We start from the raw sequence: 22,384 nt of genomic DNA on the forward strand, positions 1-22,384 counted from the left end.
ATGGGGTAGCTATGAGCTGGAGTCCACTCAATGGTAACGGGTTTGATAGAATATTGTTGCTGTTAGGTACCGTCGAGTCGGTTCTGACTCATAGCGACCCTATGTACAACAGAACAAAACACTGCCGGGTCCTGCGCCATCCTCACAATCGCTATGCTTGAGCTCATGGTTGCAGCCACTGTGTCAATCCATCTTTTGAGGGTCTTCCTCTTTTCTGCTGACCCTCTCCTTTACCAAGCATGATGTCCTTCTTTGGGGATTGATTCCTCTGATAACATGTCCAAAGTATGTGAGATGTAAAATATTATGTATGGTTATGTGATTAAAGCAAACAAATGGTAGTCATATGTATCAATGCAGATAGATCTCAAAAACATAAAATTGGGTGAAAAAATCAAGTTGCAGTTGAATAAACAAAATAGGAATGGCATTCTTGTGAAACTTCAATAGCCCAAAGCCATTCTATACAATGTTTGGGAATACACAGGAATGGTGAAAATATAAAAACCTAGATTAGCAGGATAACCCAAACCCATAATGTTTGGGAATACACAGGAATGGTGAAAATACAAAACCCTAGATTAGCAGGATACATATCAAATTTATGATCTTGGTTGCCTTTCAGAAGGGAGGTAGCAGAGTGGGACTTGGGAGAGGGGGCACCTGCCTTTATCTGCAATGTTCTATTTCTTTCATTAAATAATATGAAATGACAAAATGCAACATCTGTTCTTTCTGGATAGTGTGTACATGAATATTTGCTCTTGCTTTTCTTCTTAAAATATTTAAAAACAATAAAAAAATGGAGAAGGTGTGTTGGAGAAGAAAGATCATGTACTAGAAGCCAGGAGACTTGGGTTCCAGTCTTTGCTCTGCCACTCTGGCATACATACAATTTCCAGATATGGCTGCCTCATTAGCAAATGCGGGAGAAGTATGTGGTGTTCTCCAAAGTCCTTCCTATCCAGTAGTCTATGAATCTAAAACACACTCACGCTCACGCATGTATGTTACACTCCCCCAAATTCCTTCAATCTAACAGTCTATGAATCTAAGATCTCCCACCTCCCATAAACGGAAAAATTACCCAGACTAGGAAAAGAAACATGTATTCCTTCCCTCATTTAGGACGGATCCATCTCTCTTAACCCGCACTTCCTTTTCCAGAGGCAGCATGTATGGTGGAAAGAGAATTGTCTTTGGCGACAGGAAGACCTGGATCTATCAGCCTTTATAAGTCTCAGCTTCCTCATTTCTAAAATGGAGATTATAACACCTTCCTCATAAGATTGTTTTTTTTTTGTTTTGTTTTCACAGGATTGTAGCGAGGTTTAGAAATAACGTATGTCTACTCTGGTTTTTTTTTAGTCTGGTTAGTCCCTGAATAGAGTAGCAATTAATAGTAGTAATAATAGAATCTCATTAAAAATACCTAGGTGCCCAGCATCAGAGTCACTGAATACAATGACACTTTTCAAGCTGCCCTCCAAGTCAGCGCCAGTCTTGCGAAGACCCGACTGCGTATCGGAAACAATCAAGAAACGGTTTCCATGGCGACACTCCAGTTCCTCCTCTGGGTCTGCTCCAGTGGCATACTGGGAATTGTAGTGCGGGGGAGCCGCCACTCACAAGGTGGCGGGACAGCTTCCGGAAGGTGTACTATATTTCCCGTTCCTACCTCCTTTTTTTTTTAATTTTTTTTTTTTACCTCTACCGCCATCCACATCCCTGCCCTGCTTCTGGGTTATAAACCCAAAATGAAACGCCCAGTCATGGGTCCTCCTTTCCACGCCCGCCGGAGTTACAGCTGAAGGCGGAGAACGAGAAAGATGAGATGCCGACCGCGAGGGCGGAAACGAAGCTCGCAGAGCAGGAAAAGGCGGGCCTTCGTCCCAACTCACGGAGGCTCCGCCTTGTTACGTTATTTCCGTAAACAAAGTGGGCTGTGGAGGCAAAGGGGTCGGGATGTGAGCCGGGCTCAAGCTGCAGCTGTAGCGGCGCGGGCTGCGGCTGCAGCTGCCGCTGTGACTTCGGAGCCTCCGGAGTCTTTACAGATTGGGGACTGCCATCCCCTTCTTCCTCAGGTATGAAGTGGAACCAAAGGCACCCAGCCAGCTTCCCCTTTAGGCCCCTCCCAGTCACTGCTGGGCTCTGGGCGGCGAAGGGTCATCGTGTCGGCTGGTTAGGGAATGGGATTGAGTGAAGTCAAGAGGGACCCCCAGTGGTTCAGCTTGGAGGCTGCGGGTTCCTGGTACTCAAAAACAATGTGTGAGTAAGTAACTAAGAACAATTTACTAATCCCTTCTTCTCTGAAAGGTTCCTTTCTGCTTGATGTACAAAAAGGATTTCTGTACTCTCGTGAGAGAGATGTTACCTGACAAAAACGGATGACTTTCGATCCCTGTCCTCTTAGAAGATACTAGTTTAGGCCAGAAATGGTTTATTTGCATTCCTTTACTTCCTAGCTGTTCTTGTTTTTCTTCTTGTATTACCAAACACGTGTCTGGCTTGTAGGCCACCATGTTTATGTATATTATCAATCTCTGCAGATTCTTGCCTCTTTGGAGAACTGATAGGCCATCTTCTCTATTCACTCCTCTTTCCATTTTAATTTGTGTTGCATGCTGAACCAAAACCACAATGACTGTTTCGTAACTAAAAATGTCTTTTAAAGTCTTGAGTCAAGTCTTAAGTGGATTTTCAGTTGGTATCTGGTATTAGGCATTGGCCCTTAGAGTCTGCCCTGTAAAACCTTTTTCTCTTTAGAGTTATAGCTCCAGTTATGATAGTCTATGGAATCAACCTGAGCCAATCTGCGCTGAATGGTTTAAATTCCAGTGCTAGTGACTCCAAGTCAAGACAATAGCAAAAATATCTATTTTCAAGTAATTATTTTAGGAGCGACATGAATTGCTTTAATCTTTCTGAATGATCATAGCATGGTCATACTCAAAACAACATGCAAAAAAGGCCTAATGTTTCCAAGGCAATTTACAATCTGATAAGTTAAATAGCCAAATAAATTTCTCTTGAAACATTAGACAATATAATTAAGAAAAATTTAATGCTATGCACAAAGTAGAAAAGAAATGTAGAAGGATATTTTTAAATGGATGGGTGTTAGGAAAATAAACAAGCTGGTTAGCGTATGAAGTAAGAGGAAAGTATTGGATAAATAGGAGGCCTTACTCATATTCTCCATGGAAGAGCCATGGGCAACTTCATAGTAAACTTTTTTTGATATGGGCAAAATCAAGGATATATAACAAACTTTCATGTTTTCTTGGACATAAGTAGACAAAGTATTTCAAAATAGACACCCCCCCCCGCCCCTCAAAAAAATCCAAACCCACTGCCGTCAAGTCAGCTCTGACTCATAGTGACCCTATAGGACAGGGTAGAACTGTCCCGTAGGGTTTTCAAGGAGTGCTTGGTAGATTCAAACTGCCAATCTTTTGGTTAGTAGTCATAGCTCTTAACCACTACGTCACCAGGGTTTCCTTAAAATAGACACAAAACATGTTTAATTGTACAAGGCTTCACTTAACCACAAAGAACTAAATAGGCAAACCCCAAGTTCTGCTTGGTAGTTGAATTAAGACTTGTAGTTGCTATTTAAAAATGCAGATACCTGATCATTTATACATCTGTTTGAATCTAGTTGGTTATTCCTAAGTATACCTTTCAGAAGGTAGCCCTAAAAGCTACCTGAAGCTTCAGTCTGGCTGGGAATATCACATGTATGATTTGTTTATTTATGTATTGTTCTCCTTCCATAATATAGGCTTCTTGAAGACAGGGACTTTGTCTTTTTCAGTGCTGTCTCCCCAGCGCCTAGAATAGTGCCTGGCATGTGGAACAGAGCCTGTAAATATTTGTAGAACAAGTGAATAAAGAAAATGGTTTAAAAATTTTGTCAACTATACTATATGGTTGCTATGAGTTGGAATTGACTCGACGGCACTGGGTTTGGTTTTTTTGGTGGTTTACCATACAATTTTGCTAAGGGCTTCTGTGTGTGTGTGTGTGTGTGTGTATATATATATATATATATATATAGTAAAGAAGATTAAATTTAAAAGACCCCTATCCTAATTTTCTTTAATGACTTCTGAAATTCTTGATTCTCTTTCAGCTTATGACATGGATCTTTGAACTTCTTTCATTTCATATTGTAGCATGCATGGATAATTGCTGTATTTCCTTATTTAGGTCTTAAGAAGCTGGTCTTGGTGCCATAGTGAACTTAAAACAATGGAAGAGAGGAAAGTGAAGAGGAGGAGCCCTAAGTCTTTTAGTGCCCACTCTACTCAGGTTGTTAATGCCAAAAAAAATGCCATTCCAGTTAGTAAAAGCACAGGGTTTTCAAATCCTGCAACACAGTCAACTTCACAGCGACCAAAGTTAAAAAGGTGAATTCTTTTATTTCATATTATCATAACAAAATGCTATTAAAGTAAATACTATATCCACTTTTTATAACATTTTCTCTCTTGTCCTGACTTTTAAAATATTTGAGGCCCATATTATGTGTTATTTGAAATACAACTTATGAAGGCTACAGTGTACAGAGTTTCGGAAATGCAAAATCAGTCATTGGTTTGAAGGCCTTTGCTTCATCTCATAAAATACACGGGGTAAGAAATTTGTAGCAGAGTTGATGACCTAGCCAGAAATGGGAAAAAATGTAAGATCAGAGGTGTTGATTTTTTACTAAGCTGTGTGTTTCCGCCTTGGTAGTTTTTATTTTTTAAAAAAGAATGACTTCATTGTTTTGATAAATGGTTTTTATTATACAAATTCAAACACAGGAAAAGTTCAAAGAAGAAATTAAAAATACTAAAATGCCACCACTCAGAAATAATCATCGTTTTATGGTGAACGTTATTGGTCTTGAGGATACTTAAAGGAAACAGGAACAAGAAATGTAAATGTATATTATTGTTGCATTTACATGAGTATTTTGTACTATTGGATACTTGGAAAGCAGACATCTTTAGAGAAAAAAGGACTTCATTATCCCAACCCTCTTTCTAATTATGATTAAATAAACTTACTCTTAAGTGCAAAGGCATTTTGGAGAGTCCATTGAAGAAATAATGCGTGTAGCACTCTGTAACCATTGGAGTTACACAAAAAGCAAGATTTTTCCCTTGATGATGATCTCACACTATTTTTGAGGAAACAAAAGGCACAACCAAAGACACGAGAATACTTGGAAAACAAATGGTATTCCCGTGAGTTCTAAATGATAAACAATAGTTACGAGTGTTTTCTTTGAATAAATTATCAGATTGAAAACGGCTTGCCTCCTGAGGGAGTTTAATTTAGAGTCAGATTTTGAATGTGGTTACGAATACATGTTGGTGGAAAAAGAAAGCTGAGAGATTTTAAAGGCAGTCACTCCTTTATATTCTTAGAGCAGTTTATTTGTATCTCATATCATTTTCTACCTGGTAATTTTATATGTGTACCATCTTCTAGAATGTAGGCTTCCTAACCCCAAAACCAAACCCATTGCTGTCGAGTCAATTCCAACTCATAGTGACTCTATAGCACAGAGTAGAACTGCCCCACAGGGTTTCCAAGGAACGCCCACTGGATTTGAACTGCCGACCTCTTGGTTAGCTGCCATAGCTCTTAACCACTGCACCATCAGGGTTTAGGCTTATTAAGGCCTGGGGCTATTTGATCATCATTGTACTTACAGTGGGACTTTGCATATAGTACAATTTTAATGAATGCTTTTTTTATTGTTGTGTAATAAGAACAAACCTGGCTAAGGGGTTTGGAAAAGGCTCTCCTGAGGAAGTAACATTTAAACTGAGACTTGAAGGATGCATGGGAGGTAGCCAGGCAAAGATGGCAGTGAAGGGAAGGATATTTATGTAGGAGAGGTTAGCATGGAAGAAGGTAAATGGATTTCTAGGAAGGGAAGGATTGAGAATGGCTAGAGCATAGAAAGACAAGGGAGGATAGGGGTTCTTAAGGATACTGGAATTTATGCACGAGGCAGTGCAAAGCTAATAAAGGGTTTATTTAAGTGAATTATATGATCTGATTATGCTGTTTAAAAATTCACTTTGCTGCTCTGTAGGGAGTGAATTGGGGAGAAGAAAGGAATCAAACACATAGAGGTGGGGAGACCATTCAGGCGGGAAGCTGTGGGAGTAATTCAGACAAGAGATAAGGTGGTGCCAGTGGAGATGGAGAGAAGTGGGGAGATGTGGAATATCATCAGTAGGACTTCATGGCTGCATGTGGGGCCTTGGGAGTTGGAGGAGTCAAGGATCACTTGAGGTTTTTAGCACTCTGTCATATGGTGATTGTGAACTTGTATGCCTGCTTTTCTCCTTAGACTGTGCATCTTTGTATCCCCAATAACTGGCACAGTGCCACCTACAGGGTCCCCATCAACACTTGCTGAACGAGTGATAGTTAAGGAGCAAATAGGATAAAATTTAGAAGGGGAAAGTATAAGATGAAATATGAAATATGATTGTAAAATGACTTACCAAGTCTCCAGTGTTTTTGCAGTCCAGAGAACTAGTAAATTGTCTAAGTGCATTAACCAAACTTTCTGTATGCCTTAGTAGCTCAGTTATGTTTCAGAAACGCATTTCAAATTCTTACAACCTATTTTTCTTTTGGTTTCTAGCTTAATGTTACTGGTTTAATTTGTATTGTCTTTATTTTGGTTTCTTGTTTTTAAGGGAAATTCCATTTAATCTACTAGTTTTGCTTAACCTAGTACAGTTTGAAAAGATATAATTAAAGTAAATTGTGTCATCGTTGCAGAGTGATGAAAGACAAGACAAGACCTCAGGGTGGAGAGGGGAAAGGTGCTCAGTCAACTCCGATTCAGCACTCCTTTCTCACCGACGTCTCCGATGTGCAAGAGATGGAGAGGGGCCTCCTAAGCCTTTTGAATGATTTCCACTCTGGAAAACTTCAAGCATTTGGTAAGTAAGAGATTTTCCTCTTTACTATTTATTTTTTCCAAGTTGGTTCCCTCCAATTTTCTGTCTTTGTATATGTCTTTGTGTTTTACTGTCCCTCTTAAAAGTATCATTTTCTTTAATTAAAAAAAAAAAAAAATTCACAGACAGTGCAATAATCCCAGATTTTATTTGTCATGAAAAATAATTCACCTTCTAAAATTTCAGGAATTTTTTCTTTTTTTTAAAGGAGGGTTAGTCAAAGTGTTAAAGTAGGATTACTACTATGGAATCAGTCTCTTGAAAGTGTAACAGATAAAAAGCACGTTTTTCATCAGTTAAAAAATTTTAAACTTAGCATCTTAGTTTTGAAAGGTCTCAAAATCATTTTCTGTGATCCTTTAAAGCCTAAGCTGTTTCCTGCCCAGGATTCCTAACTTCTGAATGTAAAAGAAGTCAGTTTTCTGGTTTTTTCATAAAGATATACGACTATAAGCCTAGTTAACAGATTGTTCCAATAAAAACTCTGAGTAGGTATTTTCAGTATCCACTGAGTTCACAAAGTATATGGTCAGATTTTTCATGTTCAGTTTGTACTGCTTTGTAAGGTTTTTCTGATTATGAAATTATTTCCCAGTATCTTTTCAAAGCAATTTAAAAACTATTGAATATACACACATAGAATCTTTGACAAATGCATAAATGTCATCAACATACATAGTGATTAAGTGCCATCTTTCCCTCCCCCACTTTTTTGTTGTTTAGTTTCTCTGTCTCCCTCCCTTACCCCCTCTGTTGCCTCTACCACCCTGCACCTCAAGCAGCTAACAATCAGGTATACATCCTTTCTTTGTTTTTTCACTGTAAATATATATAAACACACAGATTTTTGTTTTTATTGTTTTATACTGGTGGTATATGTACTTTTCTGTATCTTCCTTTCCTCTCTAAATAGTGGCTAATGGAAATCTCTCCAAGTTACCTGGTGTGGTTCTAATTCACTGTTTTTGTTTTTTTTTAATGGCCATAGTAATATCCAAGTTGTGAACATACCTTAGTTTATTCAGCCATTACCTGTTGAAGGGCATTTATTTTGCTTCCAGTTTGGAGCCACTAACTATAATGTTGCAATGAATATCTTTTTACATATACTTTATTCTGGTGGTTTTATTTCTTTGGGATGGATTCTCATGAATGCAATTGCTGAGTCTAGGCATATATGTGATTTTAATTGTAATAAAAGTATCCAGATTGCTTTCCAAAGAAGCAGTTACACTTCTAAATTTCATCTAGCAATTTACGAGAGAACCCTTTCCCCTGAATTCCCATCAGCAATACGTATTACCGGTTTTTTAGTTTTTGTGGGTCCATTGGTGTAAAGTTCCTTTGATTCCTGTTGTGTTTAATATCAATGTGTATTTGTTAAGCAGTTGGATTGTTCTTTTGTGAATTGTGTTTTCAGGACCTTGATCCTGGTTTCTATTTAGGTAATTCTTCTTCTCTTATTATTGTTGTTAATTGCTAAGAACTTTTTGTATGTTTCAGATACTAACCCTCTGACCTCTTATTTTTACCAAATTGTGTCTGTAGACTTTATTATATTTAACATTGTAAAAAATTCTTTATTTTTGTGTACAAATATATCTATCTTATATAGTTTCTGGGTTTCCAGTTTGGTTACACTGTTATTTGAACAGAAGACACAAAAAATGCATTTATTTCTCAAAGATGCTTTATTATACTCCTACCCCCTACTTCAAAGGAGCCCTGGTGGCGCAACTGTTAAGCGCTTGACTGCTAACCTAAAGATTGACAGTTTGACCCCACCCAATGACTCTGTGGTAGAAAGACATGTCGATCTGCTCCCATAAAGATTACAGCCTAGAAAACCCTATGAGGCAGTTCTACTCTGTCGCATGGAGTTTATGAGTCAAAAATTGACTCTGCAGGCACCTAACAACACCACCCCGTATTTCAGTCCATCCCAGTAAGGTGGTATCTGAAGAATACTTCCACTTCTACCTCTCCTCTCCTTTTCTCTCCTACCCTTCACATATGATCTTTGGACCACTTCCATACTTTGTCCTCACCACCCCTACTGCCCCCACTCTCAGGTGACTTTGTGTTCTTGGATTGCAGCCCTTCTTATCTTGTTTATGACTCTTATTTGACAGTTTGCTAGCTATAAGTGTTGCACATGACAAGTGCATTGCCAATCAGATTCCTTCTTCTTAGTAGGCAATTAATGTTTTTCTTTTTCAATGCTTAAAAGATTTTTTTATTTATTCTTAAAGTTTAGGCATTTACCAGGATATGCTTAGGACTGTATCTTTTCTCGTCAAGCCTGCCTGGAAATCAGCGGGCCCTTCACATCTGTAACTGAAGTTTTTCATCTCAAGAAACATTTTTTTCTGTTATTTGATTATTTTTCTCCTCCATCTATTCCTTTTTATCCTTCTGGATCTTCTATTACCATTCCCATGTTAGGTCATTTGGATTCATCATCTGAATCTCTTATCTCTCTTCTCTCATTATTTCCACCTCTTTGTTTTTACTCTGTGTGTTGAGATATGTTTTCCACTTGAAATTGCAGGTTACTGACTGTTGAAAAACATTATTAAAATAGAGGAAATGAGATGTTTTACTAAGAAGAAAGGATGATTTTGAGAGGAGACAGCTGTAACTGGCTTCAAAATTATTGGTAGTCTAACATAATGCAGTATAGTCAATTTATTAAGATGTTATAAAGGTGGTTAGAGGAAACTATTGTATAATTTACATTAATTCATATTGATTCAAGATATGTATTTCAAGTGTAGCTGAGCTGTAGTGTACCTTTGTAGTACGTTTGAGAAAAACAAAGTTTTTTTTTTTTGAGAAATTATAGCATCTAGAGGTTTCAGAGACTGTGTTTAAAGTGTATGAAAACATGTAATATGACGTATGTGTATACATTACTCCTCCACGTGTCTGTCAGTTTGTCGTACTGTGGGAGCTTATGTGTTGCTGTGATGCTGGAAGCTATGCCACCAGTATTCAGATACCAGCAGGGTCACCAATGGAGGTCAGGTTTCAGTTGAGCTTCCAGACAAAGACAGACTAGGAAGAAGGACCCGGCAGTCTGCTTCTGAAAAGCATTAGCCAATGAAAACCTTATGAATAGCAGCGGAACATTGTCTGATATAATGCTGGAAGATGAGCCCCCCAGGTTGGAAGGCACTTAAAAGATGACTGGGGAAGAGCTGCCTCCTCAAAGTAGATTCGACCTTAATGACATGGATGGAGTAAAGCTTTCGGGACCTTCATTCGCTGATGTGGCACGACTCTAAACGAGAAAAAACAGCTGCAAACATCCATTAATAATTGGAACCTAGAATGTATGAAGTATGAATCTAGGAAAATTGGAAATCGTCAAAAATGAAATGGAACGCATAAACATCAATATCCTAGGCATTAGTGAGCTGAAATGGACTGGTATTGGCCATTTTGAATCGGACAATCATACAGTCTACTATGCTGGGAATGACAACTTGAAAAGGAATGGTTTTGCATTCATCGTCAAAAAGAACGTTTCAAGATCTATCCTGAAGTACAATGCTGTCAGTGATAGGATAATATCCATACGTCTACAAGGAAGACCAGTTAATACGACTATTCAAATTTATGCACCAACCACTAGGGCCAAAGATGAAGAAATAGAAGATTTTTATCAGCTGCTGCAGTCTGAAATTGATTGAACATGCAATCAAGATGCACTGATAATTACTGGCGATTGGAATGTGACAGTTGGAAACAAAGATGAAGGATCAGTAGTTGGAAAACATGGCCTTGGTGATAGAAACAATGCTGGAGATCAAATGATAGAATTTTGCAAGACCAACGACTTCTTCATTGCAAAAACCTTCTTTCACCAACATAAACAGCGACTGTACACATGGACCTTGCCAGATGGAACACACAGAAATCAAATTGACTACATCTGTGGGAAGAGACAATGGAAAAGCTCAATATCATCAGTCAGAATAAGGCCAGGGGCTGACTATGTAACAGACCATCATTTGCTCATATGCAAGTTCAAGCTGAAACTGAAGAAAATCAGAGCAAGTCCACGAGAGCGAAAATATAACCTTGAGTACATGCCACCTGATTTAGAGACCATCTCAAGAATAGATTTGATTCATTCAACACTAGTGACCAAAGACCAGACGAGTTGTGGAATGACATCGAAGACATCATCCATGAAGAAAGCAAGAGGTCGTTGAAAAGACAGGAAAGAAAGAAAAGACCAAGATGGATGTCAGAGGAGACTCTGAAACTTGCTCTCAAATGTCGAGCAGCTAAAGCAAAAGAAGAATTGATGAAGTAAAAGAACTGAACGGAAGATTTCAAAGGGTGTCTCGAGAAGACAGAGGTAAGTACTATGATGACGTGCAAAGAGCCGAAGATGGAAAACCAAAATGGAAGAACATGCTCAGTGTTTCTCAATCTGAAAGAACTGAAGAAAAAATTCAAGTCTCGAATTGCAATAGTGAAGGATTGTATGGGGAAAATATTAAACAACACAGGAAGCATCAAAAGAAGATGGAAGGAATACACAGAGTCATTATACCAAAAAGAATTAGTCGATGTTCAACCACTTCAAGAGGTGGCATATTATCAGGAACTGATGGTACTGAAGGAAGAAGTCCAAGCTACTCTGAAGGCATTGGCGAAAAACAAGGCTCCGGGAATTGATGGAATATTGAGATGTTTCAACAAACAGATGCAGCACTGGAGGTGCTCACTCATCTGTGCCAAGAAATATGGGAGACAGCTTCCTGGCCAACTGCCTGGAAGAGATCCATATTTATGCCTATTCCCAAGAAAGGTGATCCAACTGAATGTGGAAATTATAAAACAATATCAGTACATAGATCAAGAGGCAGTTGTTCAGACAGAACAAGGTGATCCTGATTGGTTTAAAGTCAGGAAAGGTGTGCGTCGGGGTTGTATTCTTTCACCATACCTATTCAATCTGTATGCTGAGCAAATAATCCAAGAAGCTGGACTATATGAAGAAGAACAGGGCATCGGGATTGGAGGAAGACTCATTAACAATCTGCGTTATGCAGATGACAGAACCTTGCTTGCTGAAATGAAGAGGACTTGAAACACTTACTAATGAAGATTAAAGACCACAGTCTTCAGTATGGATTGCACCTCAACATAAAGAAAACAAAATTCCTCACAACCGGACCAATCTGCAACATCATGGTAAACGGAGAAAAGATTGAAGTTGTCAAGGATTTCATTTTACTTAGATCCACAATCAACAGGCATGGAAGCAGCAGTCAAGAAATCAAAAGCCGCATTGTATTGGGTAAATCTGCTGCAAAGGACCTCTTTAAAGTGTTGAAGAGCAAAGATGTCACCTTGAAGACTAAGGTGCGCCTGACCCAAGCCATGGTATTTTCAGTTGCATCATATGCATGTGAAAGCTGGACCATGAATTAGGAACACCGAAGAAGAATCGACGCCTTTGAATTGTGGTCTTGTTGAAGAATATTGAATACAACATAGACCACCAAAAGAACGAACAAATTTGTCTTGGAAGAAGTACAACCAGAATGCTTCTTTGAAGCAAGGGTGGCGAGACTGCATCTTACATACTTTGGATGTGTTGCCAGGAGGGATCAGTCCCTGGAGAAGGACATCATGCTTGGCAGAGTACAGGGTCAGCAGAAAAGAAGACCCTCAACGAGGCGGGTTGGCACAATGGCTGCAACAATGAGCTCAAGCATAACAACGACTGTAAGGATGGCTCAGGACCAGGCGGTGTTTCGTTCTGTTGTTCACAGGGTCGCTATGAGTTGGAACCAACTCGAGGGCACCTAACAACAACAACAACATGTACATTACTTGGTCTGGGCAGATAACGTTACCTCAGAAGATTCTTTTCACTAGGTAATGTAAGAACTGTTAGTAGTTAAATTGTCTTGCAGCACTGTGTATGCAACTGAAAATATTGTGCTGCTTTAAAGTCAGCTCGAAAAACAGATTTTTCACCATTTTTTTTTTACCAGCCTCACTAAATTACCAAGATTAATGTGATTAGTATCCTGGATGCTGCCAGCATGTGTCAATTGCAGCATTTGTATTGTGATTTTCTGTAATAATTGATCATCACAGATGATTATTGCCTCATGCTTCAGAAATGTCTTGATTTATATTTATTAAAGGAAGAATATATAATTGGTTGGCAAAATGATTCATGGTTGAAGTTCTTACAGGACTCATAATTTTGCTGAGATAAGTGTAGAACGTTGGGTCACTAATTCAAACGGTAGTTGTCAAATTGAATGGTGCTATTGCTTTTGTATATATTGCTATTGAATAGATGTGTATGTGTGTGTGTATACACTTTTTTCTGTATTTAAGGAATGTGTTGCTTTTTAAAAATCTTTCCTATATAATTTTTAGTGCTCAAAGTCATTTCTTAGATAGGTCCTTGTTTCATAGTTAGAAATTTAATTTGTAATTACATGTAGAGAATATGCACCCGTTAACAATCTAATTTAAAAAAGAAAGAAGACCAGTTTCTTACGTAGTCAGTGAATTTTTAAAGTTTTCCTCAAGGTTGTTAGTTTTAACTTTCCTAATTTTTATTAATGCTGTTGTAATTTTCCCCCAGGAAATGAGTGTTCCATTGAACAGATGGAACATGTTCGGGAAATGCAGGAGAAATTAGCTCGCTTGAATTTGGAGCTTTATGGGGAGTTAGAAGAACTTCCTGAGGATAAGAGAAAAACAGCCAGTGACGCCAATCTGGATAGGCTTCTGTCCGATGTGGGTAGAGTTCCTTTCTTTAATCTTTATTTTTTGAGATAAAATTCACATAACTTAAAATTTATCATTTAAACCCTTTTATACTGTATAATTCAGTGGTTTTTAATATATTCATAATGTTGTGTAACCATCACCACTGTCTAATTCCAGAACATTTCCATCACTTCAAAAAGAAGCCCTGTACCTCCCTATCCTCCTCTCCTCTGAGCCCCTGGGAACTGCTTTCTATCCTTATGGATTTACCTATTCTGGAAATTTCATATAAATGGAATGGTATAATATGTAGCCTTTTGTGTCTAGTTTCTTTCACTTAGAATAACGTTTTCAAGGTTCATTCATGTTCTGCTTATACTTTTTAGAGAAGTGTACTCTGAGGGAATTATTATATTTAGATCTAAGCATGTATTCTGAGAATTCTGGCAAATCTAGAAGTGAAGTATTTGCTTCTGTATGTATAAGATCTTAAGATACACAAGAGGATATGTCAAAAGTCCTTTTCCTGACACGATGAATACATTTTGTGTTATTTCCTTAGGTGCTGATTATTTTTAAATACATAACTATGGTACTTAGGGTAATTTGGTACATTACCATTTGTAATTCTCATAATGACAAGTGTCCATTGAATTTAAGTCCTTTTGGAACAAAAATAAATAAAAATTGAATTTAACATACTTTAGTTTCAGATTTCGTATTCACCAGCGACAAGAAAGGTTGATTTTTCATACTATTTTACATAAGTAAACATGAGCAAAATTGTATGGCGTACTTTTAAAATTTCAAGTTTATACTTCTTCAAGCCTAGTGTGTCCAGTCTGCAAGTATTTCCTTTTACCAGTTCGTGTTTATTCCGTTTAACAAATATAAACTTAATTTGCTTTACATTTAGGAGAATAATTTTATTATGGTAAAAAGAACACCGAATTTGAAACCTGAAAGCTTTTGGTTAGTTGATGCTCTATATTTGTATAGTAATTTGGGCAATAAATTCTACCTCATACTGAGGACTGAATGACATGTGAAATCTTTTTGTAAGCCATAAAGAATTTAAAGATTTTGATCATTAAAATCTCAACTTTTTTTTTAATGAAACTATTATTAGAGATGACTTTTAACTATGAATATTTTTAAGAATATTTATAAAACACCAGGTTTTTATCATCTGCTTTAATTCTTGCCTAATATTTGTGTTTAATAAGAACTTTCCTTCATTTAAGGTCTTATATTCGGATAAAACTACTTTATGATTATTTTACATGAGTAAATTTTTCAACCTGGAAATTTTTAGAAAGATTTTTAATATTTTGCTTTTTTATATAAAGAAAATTTAAATTAAAAAAACTATCATTTAAAAATGTAGTTAATAATTATTTAATATTTATCTTAGAAAAATTAAAATTACCTTTGTTTCTTTGTGTTACAGTTAGAAGAATTGAATTCTTCCATGTATCCTTTGCCTGCTATCAACAGTGAAAAATTTATGACTTATAATTTCTGGTGAATAAGCCCAATCAAGTTTTAGAAAGATGTGTCGTTCAGATGTAGTGAACAAAGACACCTATTATTATTTACTGGGGTATTTTTCTTCTCTTTAGGTTTCCCGATGGGGTTTTCTGGTTGTTTTGGATACTAAAATTTTGTTTCTGTTTTGGGATTTTTTTAAAACAAAAAAATTTTTTTTTTTTTAATGAGAATTGAGGACTAGGCTAGCTGCCGTATGAATTATTTTTAATCTTCGATTCCTAGGCTCAACAGCAGTAGGATATCCAGAGATAATATGTTGTGTTGTGGTTAGGTGCCGTTGAGCCAGTTCCAACTCATTAGGGACCCTATGGACAACAGAACGAAACATTGCCTGCTCCTGCACCATTGTCACGATCGTTGCTATGTTTGAGCCCATTGTTGCAGCCACTGTGTCAGTCCATCTCCTTGATGGTCTCTTTTCCACTGACTCTCTACTTTACCAAGCATGGTGCCCTTCTCCAGGGACTGATCCTTCCTGATAACATGTCTAAAGCTTGTGAGATGTAGTCTCGTCATCCTTGCTTCTAAGGAGCGTTCTGGTTGTACTTCTTCCAAGACAGATTGGTTCATTCTTCTGGCATTCCATGGTATATGCAGTGTTCTTCACCAACACAAAGGCATCAGTTCTTCTTCAGCTTTTGCATGCATATTAAGCCATTGAAAATACCATGGCTTGGGTCAGGTGACCTTAGCCTTCAAAGTGACATCTTTGCTTTTGAATACTTTAAGAGGTCTTTTTCCACAGATGTGCCCAGTGTAATATGTCATTTGATTTCTTGACCGCTGCTTCCATGAGTGTTGATTGTGGGCCCAGGTGAAATGAAATCCTTGACAACTTCGGTATTTTCTCCATTTATCGTGATGTTGCTTATTGGTCCAGTTGTGAGGATTTTTGTTTTCTTTATGTTGAGGTGTAATCCATACTGAAGGCTGTAATATTTGATTTTCATCTCTAAGTGCTTCAAGTTCTCTTCATGTTCAGCAAGGACGGTTTGCCATCTGCATATCACAGATCGTTCATGAGTCTTCCTCCAGTCCTGATGCTACATTCTTCTTCATATAGTCCAGCTTCTCAGATAATTTGCTCAGCATACAGATCGAGTAAGTACGGTGAAAGGATAGAACCTTGATGCACACCTTTCCTGATTTTAAGCCACTCAGTATCCCCTTGTTCTGTTCGAACGACTGCCTGTTGGTCTGTGTATAGGTTCTGCATGAGCACAATTAAGTGTTATGGAAGTCCCATTCTTCACAGTGTTAACATATAATTTGTTGTGATCCACACAATTGAATGCCTTTGCATAGTCAGTAAAACACAAGTAAACATTTTTGGTACTTTCCGCTTTCAGCCAAGATCCATCTGACATCAACAGTGATATCTCTTGTTCCACGTCCTCTTCTGAATCCAGCTTGTACCTTTGGCAGGTCCCTCTCAATGTATTGGTGCAACTTTTTTTTTTGAATTATCTTTACTGACATTTTACTTGCATATGATATTAACTATATTGTTCGATAATTTCCAATTTCTGTTGGATCACCTTTCTTTGGAATGGGGAAGTATATGGATCTCTTCCAGTTGGTTGGCCAGGTAGCTTTCCTTCAAATTTCTTGGCATAGACAAGTGAGCACTTCCAGCATGGCATGTGTTTGTTAAGATATCTCAGTTGGTATTCTGTCAGTTCCTGGAGCCTTGTGCCTTCAGTGCAAGTTGGACTTCTTCCTTCAGTATCATCAGTTCTTGATCATATGCTACCTCCTGAAATGGCTAAACATAAACCAATTCTTTTTGGTACGGTGACTCTGTGTGTTCCTTGGATCTTTTTGATGCTTCTTGTGTCATTCAGTATTTTGCCTATAGAATCCTTCAATATTGCAACTTCAGACTTGAATTTTTCTTCAGTTCTTTCAGCTTGAGAAATGCTGAGTGTTTTCTTCCCTTTTTTAGTTTTCTAACTCCAGGTCTTTGCACATTTCATCATAATACTTCACTTTTTCTTCTCGAGCCACCCTTTGAAATCTTCTCTTCAGCTCTTTTACTTCATTATTTCTTCGTTCACTTTAGCTACTCTATGTTCAAGAGCAAGTTTCAGAGTCCCTTCTGACATCCATTTTGGTCTTTTCTTTGTTCCCTGTCTTTTTGGTGAACTTTTGAGTTATTCGTGTATGCTGCCCTTGATGTGATCCTGTAGCTCGCCTAGGTCTTCGGTCATTGTGCAGAATGTTTTAGATGCATAAATTTGAATAGTAGTGGTCACTAAAATGCAGCCTTTCTTCAAGGGATATTTATGTAGCTTGTGAAATTACATTTTTATAATTAAGAGTACAAAGTATATGATAGGATTAGCTTAAAGGGAGTCACCAAGGCATATGTAAAATATTGAGCTTTTGACATTTCAATTTAGGACAATTTCAGGAATTTTCCAAAATGTATTTTTTAATATAATGATAGGCATGAAGTGAAGTATATAAGAACAGTAAGAAATGGCCCTGGCTATACATGAATTTTGTATGAGAGGTAGAGATATCCCCTTTGAACCATATAGTGAAATATTGGAAAGGTGAATGAGGTGTTACGTAGGATACTATCTGTAGAGTCAGGAGAGTTGGTTTTTGAAAATTTTCCACAATTTTTTGGAGTGTGACTTTAGGCAAATTAACATCTCAGAGCTTCCTCTGTAATGTAGGTAATTTCTATGTATGTATAATGATGTGTTTGTTATAATGATGTGTATGTGAAATTTGGTATAGGATATATTAAATTAGTATCATTGCTATAACATTATGTACTATTATTATGGCAGAATTTTGGGGTACCAGTTAATAGGGAGGTGTCATATTTTTATGCGGATAGTACGTGCCCTCTACTGTGCCCACCCCCATGAGATATTTTCATAAGCTATGCCAATCTTTTTATGTGGTGTTGTAAAAAAAAAAAAAAAAAATTAGCATAACATTCTTGCAAAAATACCTCACATAAAAATATGGTATATAAAAATCCAGTAATAATAATTAATAGCTAATCTTTATTGACTATTCACTGTAGGCCAACTATTGAATGAAGAGTTTTACACAGATTATTTCATTTGATCCTTCCTTTCGAAGTAGGTGGTGTTATAGTCCCCATTTTACAGATGTAGAAAATGAGGCATTGAGAAGCTGTATAAACTGGGGAGTGATCAATGTAAGATATCACTGTCAAGAAAGACTTAAAGAAAAGGGGTAAGATTTCAGTTAAGTCGAAGACTTTTCTTAGGAGTAGCCCTTGATTCTTTTCTTTCTTTTTCAATCTATTCACCCTTGGAATTATGAATTCTCTATGCTGTGATATCATAAGTATCTCCTATTTTCTTACTTGAGCTTCTGTTAAATATTTAGAACTAGATGTCTCACCACTTTCCTCAATCGAGTCCGTGGTGGAATTGTTAAACAGGGCAATATGGTATAATATAATCACATAGACTTTGGAATGCTTGGTTTCAAATCTTGGTTCCAGTAAGCAGCTTTATAACCCTGGGCAGTCTGGTAACCTACTTTCCTCATTTGTAGTACATGTTTTTGTTTCTGGGTCATGTCTGTACTCAGACATCCCTCCTCCTAATTTCCCTCTCTGTTGTTGGTGCCTACCTTATTTTAACCTTCAAGATTATTTAAAAATCTCTTCTATGACCATGACAAACATTGCTAATCAATCACAGCACTTTTTGCCATTGAGCCTGGACATGGATGTGAAACCTATTTTTCATCTCTTAATTAAAGTCAGTTGTCAAGCATTATCAGTTCTGTGTTTTATCCTCCTTCATTCTCTACAAGGTAATCCGGGCCTTGTCGCCTGATTCCATAACTTTTAAAATTTGTTCCAGCTCTAGAGCTGTGCTGTCCTGTATGGTAGCCATTAGCCTCTGTGGCTAATCTAAATTGAGATGTGCTTTAAGTATTTTTTTTTTTTTTTTTTTAAGTATAAAATACACACCTGATTTCAAAGACTTAGTATGAAAAAAAAGAATGCCAAATGCCTCAGTTTTTATAATGATTACAAGTTGAAATGCTAATATTTTGAACATATTATGTTAAATAAAATATAGTATTATAATTAATTTCACCTCTTTTTCGTATTTTTTGTAGCTACTAGAAATTTTAAAATTACATATGTGGCTTGTATTATATTTCTATTGGACAGCGCGGCTCTAGACTTTAGACATTCTACTAAATTAATCTTCTAAAAGTACCACTTTGATCTCGCCGTTCCTAATTCTTACCAAATTTCTTAACATGTCAAACTTTTAAAGGCTCCCTATGATCTGATCACCCAAGAGAACACCATGTTCAGTCTCACCTTTATGCCTTTGTTCGATTGTACTTCCTACCTAGAGTTGCTCTGGATTCCCCCTTGTCCTTAAAAAATTAAATTCAAGTTGACCACTTTCATTAAGCACTTTGTGACCTTAGGTTAGTACTTAGTTATATTTGGCCGTATTTTATTACCTGTTTCTTTATATATGTGTTACATCTGAGCCCTCCAACTGGATGAGAATGTCTTTGACGATAGTACCCATGTCTACACATTTTTGCAACCCCTATGATACATATGTTGGTAGCATTTAGTCACCCTCAGTGTATCCACATCATTGTTTGAGTTTGGTCTTGAAAAATAGGTACTACCAAGTAGATGGAAACCTGGTGGCATAGTGGTTAAGAGTTGCAGCTGCCAGCCAAAAGGTCAGCAGTTCAAATCCACTAGCCACTCCTTAGAAACTCTATGAGACAGTTCTACTCTGTCTTATAGGGTTGCTGTGAGTCAGAATCCACTCGACAACAATGGATTTGGTTTTTTGGATTTTACTAGGTAGATAGGCAAAAGAGAAAAAGGAAAGGCAGTGATGATGCGAAGGGAAGAGAATAACATGAGCAGGAATTCCAACCTACTTCTAGTCTTTTGAGGAATAGTTAATAGTGTGGAAAAGATTTTAGAGCTATTACAATTTTATTTTTTGGCTTTTTCGAAGAAACTTTTCCCAAAGGTGATTAAATAATATTTTCTGCTCATATGAATCTTTTCATATTTGCCTCTAGTCAGCTCCCTACTGTGAAAATGATTCTTGCTCCATTAAAATAATTCTGTGCTCTATTGGAACTTACAACATAAGCTACTTCACTGATTACAAAAAAAAAAAAGTCTCTTCAAATTCTAGACATAGTATAATTACTTCATTGCATTTTAAAATTGTCATACCAGGTTTCAGTTTCTCAATAGCAACACAGGCCCTTTTCCTTTGAGTCTTAAAAACGTATTTCTTTCTTTTAATACCTTATCTCTGAGGTCCTGATAATTTCCAGAAAAAAAATCTAAATGACTCATTATAGAATGAGAATTTTCTTAACTCCTGAGTTCAGACAAAAACTCCATCTGGCAGATGCACAGGATGTTCCAAATGCTTCTACCAGTTAAAATGAAGTACAGTTTGCTTTCTTGTGATTTGAAGAAAAGCAGTGTTCTTTACTTTTCCAGCTGAATCTAGTAGAATTACCTTCCAACACAAGGCATTAAAATGAAGTACTAGTGCAATGATTGTTCTCACATATTGCTTTTAGTACCTTTGACTTGCTGTAATTCATATAACTGGAGGCCAAGGCCTTGTTGAAGGCTTAATCAGGAAATAGTACGCAGAGGTTTTGCTGCTGTGCTTTATATTGTTGCCTTATGGGGTTTCACTTGAAATGCGTTGTGCCTAACGTCATTGACAGGGCTGAAGGATTTATCCTTCCTGAGCTCACCAGACATGTTGCAGTACTGATCATAAGTTGATGATGCGCAGGCTTTTTGTGGCAGCCTAGCTTCAGTTTACTTTAAACAATCAGTATGTATTTGCTGAGTTTTTCAATGGCCAGTGATGACAAAATGTTAAATAAGTATATGTGAAATTTGCTATTTTTAATAAAGTAATTGTTTTAAATTAATCTTTATTGTCTGTTTTGAAGTTTTTGTTATAGTCTTTGAAACAGGAATACAAAGGTTCAATCCCTAAAAGTAAACTATGTTTACTAAATTTGAGGTTCTGAAACTAACTCACAAATTTTGCACATTGTGCCATTTAAATACTGGTGCAATAGAAAGAACATGGACTTTATAGTTGCTTAGACCTTGATATGAATCCCATTTTGCCCCTTAGCTCTGTGTTCATATACTCAGTTTCTTCAATTCTTAATTTTTTTTGATCTAGCAAATGAGGTTAATAACCACCTCATGGAAACCCTGGTGGTATAGTGGTTAAGTGCTACAGCTGCAAACCAAAAGGTTGGCAGTTCGAATCTGCCAGGCGCTCCTTGGAAACTCTATGGGGCAGTTCTGCTCTTTCCTATAGGGTCGCTATGAGTCGGGATCGACTTGATGGCACTGGGTTTGGTTTTTTTGGTTTTAACCACCTCATAGTGGTTAAGGGGTTGTTGTTGTTAGGTGCCGTCAAGTCGATTCCAACTCATAGCGACCCTGTGTACAACAAAATGAAACACTGCCCGGTCCTGTGCCATCCTCACAATCGTTATGCTTGAGCCCATGGTTGCTGCCACTGTGTCAGTCCATCTTGCTCAGGGTCTTTCTCTTTTCCACTGACCCTCTGCCAAGTATTATGTCCTTCTCCAGGGGCTGATCCCTCCAAATAACATGTCCAAAGTATGTGAGACATAGTCTCACCATCCTTGCTTCTAAGGAGCATTCTGGTTGTACTTCTCCAAAGACAGATTTGTACATTTTTTTTGGCAGTCCATGGTGTGTTCAATATTCTTCGCCAACACCACAATTCAAAGCCGCCAATTCTTTTACTATATAACTTAGTCATTGTCCAGCTTTTGCATGCCTATAGACTATTGAAAACACCATGGCTTGGGTCAGGCACACCTTAGTCTTTAAGGTGACATCTTTGCTTTTTAATGTTTTAAAGACGTTAAGAGGAATAAGTGAAAAAAATGCTTTTAAGTTGTAAGCTGACACCTTATAATGTTCAGCATATGTTAGCTTTATCACCTTTTCTAAACTGCCTTATTGAGATATACTTCACATACCATAAAATTCACCCTTCAAAGTATACAGTTTAGTGGTTTTT

General features: G+C 37.3%; 1 protein-coding gene across 4 annotated transcripts; it reads left to right on the forward strand.

Annotated features, from left to right (window-relative positions):
- The first annotated feature begins 1,903 nt into the window (after window positions 1-1,903).
- On the forward strand, window positions 1,904-21,242 carry CCDC28A (coiled-coil domain containing 28A). Of its 4 annotated transcripts, none has more exons than XM_049902126.1 (6): window positions 1,904-2,084; window positions 4,213-4,412; window positions 6,799-6,962; window positions 13,609-13,763; window positions 15,187-15,209; window positions 20,674-21,242. In XM_049902126.1, the coding sequence occupies exons 2-6, from the start codon at window positions 4,255-4,257 to the stop codon at window positions 20,795-20,797; spliced, it is 624 nt and encodes a 207-aa protein (XP_049758083.1). In that variant the 5' UTR covers window positions 1,904-2,084; window positions 4,213-4,254; the 3' UTR covers window positions 20,798-21,242. The 4 variants fall into 4 exon arrangements, with proteins under 4 accessions (XP_049758083.1, XP_049758093.1, XP_049758097.1 ...); XM_049902136.1 differs by having other exon boundaries at window positions 1,908-2,084; window positions 20,679-21,242; XM_049902140.1 differs by having other exon boundaries at window positions 1,991-2,272.
- The last annotated feature ends 1,142 nt before the right edge of the window (window positions 21,243-22,384 follow it).

This window comes from Elephas maximus, chromosome 1, assembly GCF_024166365.1.
Source record: "Elephas maximus indicus isolate mEleMax1 chromosome 1, mEleMax1 primary haplotype, whole genome shotgun sequence".
NCBI lineage: Eukaryota > Metazoa > Chordata > Mammalia > Proboscidea > Elephantidae > Elephas > Elephas maximus.